Here is a 6,315-nt window from a genome sequence, read left to right as displayed (position 1 = left end):
AAATGCTTTTTCTTTTCTAATAAGATTTCCCCATATAGTTAAATAATAGTATTATGTTTATTGTTGTTACAAAACATAACAATGGGAAAAAGTGTGATTATGGCATACCTACTATGTTGTTAATTCTTTATATTTTCTCATATACTTTATCATGGTATCATACCTATGCTTTATCTTTACTAACCTGATTGATATCAGATAAATGCTTTTTTTTTTTTTTTTTTTTTTTTTTTTTTTTTTCTAATAAGATTTTCCCATATAGTTAAATAGTAGTGTTAGCTTTATTTTTGTTATAAAACATAACAATGGGAAAAAGTGTGATTATGGCATACCTCCTATGTTGTTAATTCTTTATATTTTCTCATATACTTTATCATGGTATCGTACCTATGCTTTATATTTTCTAACATGATTGATATTAGATAAATAATTTTTCTTTTCTAATAAGATTTACCCATATAGTTAAATAATAGTAGTAGGTTTATTGTAACAATGGGAAAAAGTGTGATTATGACATACCTCCTATGTTGTTAATTCTTTATATTTTCTCATATACTTTATCATGGTAACAATTGTACCTAGGTTTTATCTTTTCTAACATGGCTGATATTAGATAAATGCGTTTTCTTTTCTAATAAGATTTCCCCATATAGTTAAATAATAGTATTATGTTTATTGTTGTTACAAAACATAACAATGGGAAAAAGTGTGATTATGGCATACCTCCTATGTTGTTAATTCTTTATATTTTCTCATATACTTTATCATGGTATTGTACCTATGCTTTATCTTTACTAACATGATTGATATCAGATAAATGTTTTTTCTTTTCTAATAAGATTTTCCCATATAGTTAAATAGTAGTGTTAGGTTTATTATTGTTACAAAACATAACAATGGGAAAAAGTGTGATTATGGCATACCTCCTATGTTGTTAATTCTTTATATTTTCTCATATACTTTATCATGGTATCGTACCTATGCTTTATCTTTACTAACATGATTGATATCAAATAAATGCTTTTTCTTTTCTAATAAGATTTCCCCATATAGTTAAATAGCAGTGTTAGGTTTATTGTTGTTACAAAACATAACAACAGGAAAAAGTGTGATTATGGCATATCTCCTGTGTTGTTAAGTCACTATGAAGTATGAAACAAGGTTGTTTCACGCTACCTAAATAGCTCTCCCGTCTCATTCCAATCATTCATAACACCAATGATCTTGTTCTGTGTTCTTCCATGAACTGAAAAACATGAATGTGACCTCCTATGGTGGTGCACACTACTACACTCAAAGCTCACAATCTAAATCCTCACACAAACACATAGATAGAACACTCTAAATGCGCAGAGAGAGAGAGAGAGAGAGAGAGAGATAGAGAGAGATTTCTGGACTAGTGAATCAGCTGTTAAATATTGCTCTATCTCTTTTTGTCTATAGAACCCTAAATGGGAGGCTTTTGTAGTCACACTTAATTGAAGGGCTGGCTGAAAATCAACCCTGGAGTAATGCCAATGTGAACACCCGTTGCAGCAACAGCTCTTATATTTTTATTTTATTTTTAAATGGACAACAACCCACAATTATGATCTAGAAGGACCAGAACAAATGATACAAAAGGGAAAAGTGTTTAGTGTTTAAACTTGGTGAGAGAGTATAATTAAGAAGAAAATGTTATGGAAGATATAAGAAGATATAAAAGTGGGGCATTAATGTTATGAAAGATATAAGAAGAAAATGTAATCCAATGGTAGATTTGTCAAAATTCACCTCCAATAAAATATATATATATATATATATATATATATATATATTGAATAAGGTTGTAACATTTAGGCTAAACTTTGTCCTTTATTTAAATATCATTATAATATGTTTATTTTAACAAATAATTCTTTTTACTTTTTGAGATGAAAAAATAGCAATTAATTTTTTATATTTAAAATTGCACAACTCATTGTTGTTGTTTTTATTTTTTATTTTTAAAATTTATTTTTATTTTTATATAAATATAGCATGAACCAAAACCAAGTCCTCCCTATCATCACTCGTTGTAATAATTTGACTATTTGATTGTAATGTACCCTTAGACAGTTCCAAAATTATAACGCTAGTGAAGAAGAAATTGGTCCCTCGTTGTGGAGCACTGGAGCTGCTTATGAAAATGAGAAATCAAGCAGATGCGGTTGTGTTATGCAACTTGTTTGTAGTATTATACAATTCCACTCCATGATCAATGGAGTATTTCTTTGAGGCCATAGGAGAATAGCAAATTTTGTATACTCTCTCTCTCTCTCTCTCTCTCTCTCTCTCTCTCTCTCGTGGTGACTCTACGCCTTGTTCAATAGGCAAAGCTCCTCCACAAATTTACAAACCCATTTTTAATTTCTTATCCAAGAATCTAAACGCGCATCAAGAGTTCCCATATCCGTAACAACTGTCAAACTCTGGACCACATGGTTATGGCTTCAATCTTGTAGGAATTCGTCAACCAGGAAACTTATGATAATAAAAATGACACGTTCAAAGAGAACAAGCAGGCTCATAATTATAAAATATTGCACGGGACATATTAATGAAAGGTGTTGAAAAAGATTTGAGGTAATATTTAATATGTAATAAGAGTTTTGAGGATAAAACATCGGATATATTTAATATTCTATGCAATATTTAATTGAATTATAAAGTGGAAACATGGATGGTCGTTCTAAACTTGCATTTACTTTTATTTTTTCCAGGTTTTCTTCTTCATCACATGGTCTATCACATCCCAAGCCTTGATCCTAGAGGTTCTTTGCTTTATCCGTCGTATTTGACTTTTTGGGTGATGGACTCGATCTCAAAAACAATCTACTTTAATTTTCAATATGCTTAAAATTTTGACAATTTCTACTCTCTGATACAACCATTGGCATAGCTTTTGGGGGAAGAAATGATGCTATATTCTATGATAATCATATGTTTCAACTATGTATATCTTTTCAGCTCAAGTAGTTGTTTTGTTTTGAGTGGTTGTTCGAAGATTTTTCATGGGCAGAGCTGCATGGCAATAAGATGGATTTTGCAAAGTTAGAAGTGTTTAGATCAGAGGACTTAAAAGCGTGCACCAACAATTTCAACATCAAAAGCATCGTTGGAGTAATTCAATTTGGCAAATTATATAGAGGAAAGATTAAAGGAGTCAAGACTGGAACAGAAGGTCAAGATGTAATGGTAAAGATATGGGATAAGAAATCCGAAAACATGGCTTTCCTCCCATATGATGAGTGTTTGATGGTTAAAGTAAGTTCTTGAATTGGTTCTCTCTCTCTCCAAGAAAAAATTATTGACTTTTCTCGATCGTGGTTGTTAATTAGTTACTGGTTTGGTATGTTTTGTAGGAAGAAGTTGAAATTTTAACAAATCCAACTATGAACAGTCATCCCAACTTGGCGAAACTGATTGGTTATTGCCTTGAAGAAGAAATAAAGGGTGTTGTTTATGACCTCAGTCCACTAGATAGTTTGCAGAACCTAATGCTGAAAGGTACACTCAATTGATGTTTTGTATCTTTATTTCCTTAAAAGTTTTGCTTCTCAAAACGTTGTCTTGAAATAAATGATGGAATACTTTGTTAAATGGGGGGAAAAAAAAAAAAAACTTTAAAATTCAAAGTATCATGTAGAAGCAACTTGTGCAATGTGACACAATCATGAAATGATGGATTTGCTTGTGCGCAGTAACATCCACATAAAATTTACCCTTGTAGATGAGAGGCTATGTTAACTGCACTTGTATGTACATTCTAAAATAGGAACTTCATGTGCACCTCAGTAAAACAAAAAAAATACACATGGTTGTTTTTTTTTTTTTTTTTTTTTTTTTTTTTTTTTTTTTCCGGGGTGGACTTATATGTTGGATAATTGTCCCCTCCCCCGCCCCCCATTTCTTGATATATTACATAGAAGTTGAGATTCTGGTTAAGTTGCTTTCAATAATGGACACTTATTTGAGGTTTTTAGATCTCGTATTGTGCTGTACATGATTTGTTGATACACCACTGCCTAATTGCTAATCTATATGTACACACAAATACAGATGATCTCAACTGGCTTCAGAGGATCAATGTTGTTCTTGAAATTGCACGCCTCCTTAAATTTCTTCATGGTCAGGACAAGCCTTATCTGATCTACAATATCAATGCATCTCATATAGTGGTTGATTGGGTCAGGCTTAAATCTTTTTTCTTCTTACATGTACATGAACTAATTGAAAAAAAAATTCCCTTAAATTTATTGGTTTCCATGCCTCTGCAGTTTACCTTGATGATATAAGTCTCTGTTTATTTATTTATTTGTATTTATTTATAGGATTTCAAGCCAAAACTAATTGATTTTGGACAAATTGGCAAAGGGATAATTGGTGAAATGAGTAGTCAAAATAAGCAAATAACAATGCCTATACGCTGTCATGATCCATATTTTACTCTACGAGGTGCTTCCTCTTCCTCTTATTACTCTTTTCTCTGGTTTCTTATTATTCAGTAATACTCACTCTTGTTTGATTAAAGATATTTTCTTTGTTTAGAATATAATAGTACTGGATTGAGACTGATGAAACAGGACACCCTGCAATCTATAGATTAGAAGGAAAAAAAGGAATTATACATGTGATAGATGAATAAATTTAGCAGCTCAGCTGCAATAAGACAAATAATCTTAGCTCTAATAGAAACGAGGAAGGACATGGTTTCAGCATGTAATAATTAATATAGCCCTATATATTTGTTGAATGAGTCCTTTCATATGTATATGAGGCTTTGTTTAGTTGAGTTTAATCTTTAAAAGTTATGATAGTTCACTGAGATTAGAAACCCATCAAAATATGCTACTTTCTCTTAGTTATGAGGCTTTTTTTCACCAACCGCTAGCACGCTACTCTTAGTTAAACCTAACTGTAAAGTTTCATTCATTGACTACAATCTCTGGTTTTAAGATCTTAATAAGATCAGAATTAGTAAACAACACTGAAAAAAGTTACGGCTAAGTAGCATATACACCCCTCTCACTTGCCTACATCTCAAAGATTATTTGACTTGACTTTGTTTCGATGTCTTGTTATTGTACATTAATTTTTGGTTCAATTCTTAATTATTACGGTATCCATAGGGTTAGTGTTTTCAATAGTACACCATTTAGTATTTTTCGTAATCCTAAACTCAAAATTGAATGGATGTACAGGGGGCGATTGGGATACAAGCAGTGAAGTATTTTCATTTGGGGTTATTCTCCTGGGATTAATAGCCAAAAGAACTTGTGAACTGGAAAAACCTGACATAGTATTGGACCGACTACTGCATGTTTGGGCCAAGAAGGAATACAAACCCCAGTGTTCTCTTGTCCACAACAGCCTGCAAGAAGACTGGGGTTATCATGCTCAAGATGGTATTGCAATTACAGAGTTGGGGATGTGTTGCATTGAGTTTTTTCCAAGGAACCGTCCTACTATGAAGGATGTTGTTGAGCGTCTTGAAAGTTTACATATTTTACAACGTCTTGGTGATTCAAGAGCTCACAAAAGGGGCAAGAAATTTCATGATAATGCAATGTGCTTATGAAACAGAAAATTTCATTGAGTTCCGTATGCAGCTTTCATATTGCTAGTTTCTAACTTTATTAGGCACTTTAAAACTTTAATAGTCTCTATTTAACTTTATTAGTATTTGTATATACAAGACATGATTGCATCTGGATAGCTGTACCTGACATTTGCTACAGTTGTGTATATATTTCTTCATCTTTCTTGGGGTGACAGGCAATATGATGTATGATTTAGCTTCATGTCGATAAGGTCAACATCATTTTGTTATGTTACAGAGAATTGAAGGATTATATAGACAATTGGAAGTGATGAGTGATGACAAATTTAGATTGGCCAAAGAAAAATAAAGGTAAAGTACGGAGCATCTTAAAATTTTTCAAATACAAATCCATATAGAACTCTGGATTCCACATTTCTCCCACTGTCACTGTAGCTAATTTTTTTAATGAATAGCAGAGTGGCTTCTTTATTTACTATATCTGCGGGCTAATGGAGTTACTTTAATTAACAAACATCAAAATACAGCCCATACTAACAATAATATCTGCTATTGTCACCTTAAATCTCAGTTGCAACTTGCAACTCAATTTAAGCAAACAAAATAAGATTTCAGACAAGCTAAAGAACTACAAAACACAAGAATATCAACACAAAAAAAGTTCTTCGAATCTCACACTGGACCTGTTTCTGGGTGTGTCTTTAGGAAGAAAAACAATAAGAATTACTTCGGTG

General features: G+C 32.0%; 1 protein-coding gene across 3 annotated transcripts; it reads left to right on the top strand.

The window, feature by feature from the left end:
• Positions 1-2,534: 2,534 nt before the first annotated feature.
• On the top strand, positions 2,535-5,895 carry LOC126723005 (probable serine/threonine-protein kinase PBL11). Of its 3 annotated transcripts, XM_050426179.1 has the most exons (7): positions 2,535-2,604; positions 2,742-2,792; positions 2,989-3,285; positions 3,384-3,528; positions 4,081-4,208; positions 4,353-4,476; positions 5,223-5,850. In XM_050426179.1, the coding sequence occupies exons 3-7, from the start codon at positions 3,058-3,060 to the stop codon at positions 5,597-5,599; spliced, it is 1,002 nt and encodes a 333-aa protein (XP_050282136.1). In that variant the 5' UTR covers positions 2,535-2,604; positions 2,742-2,792; positions 2,989-3,057; the 3' UTR covers positions 5,600-5,850. The 3 variants fall into 3 exon arrangements, with proteins under 3 accessions (XP_050282136.1, XP_050282137.1, XP_050282135.1); XM_050426178.1 differs by lacking the exon at positions 2,535-2,604 and having other exon boundaries at positions 2,661-2,827; XM_050426180.1 differs by lacking the exons at positions 2,535-2,604; positions 4,353-4,476 and having other exon boundaries at positions 2,656-3,285; positions 4,081-4,149; positions 5,223-5,895.
• Positions 5,896-6,315: the final 420 nt, after the last annotated feature.

This window comes from Quercus robur, chromosome 4, assembly GCF_932294415.1.
Source record: "Quercus robur chromosome 4, dhQueRobu3.1, whole genome shotgun sequence".
In the NCBI taxonomy this organism is placed as follows: Eukaryota; Viridiplantae; Streptophyta; class Magnoliopsida; order Fagales; family Fagaceae; genus Quercus; species Quercus robur.
Note: the sequence above shows the minus strand (reverse complement) of the source record. Positions and strands in the feature narration are given on the sequence as shown.

Excerpts from the sequence above, each read along its gene's own strand:
- LOC126723005 (XM_050426179.1), top strand. The coding sequence starts at position 3,058 with ATGGATTTTGCAAAGTTAGAAGTGTTTAGATCAGAGGACTTAAAAGCG. Across the intron at positions 3,529-4,080 it reads GCAGAACCTAATGCTGAAAG|ATGATCTCAACTGGCTTCAG; the intron begins GTACACTCAATT and ends ACACAAATACAG. Across the intron at positions 4,477-5,222 it reads TCCATATTTTACTCTACGAG|GGGGCGATTGGGATACAAGC; the intron begins GTGCTTCCTCTT and ends ATGGATGTACAG.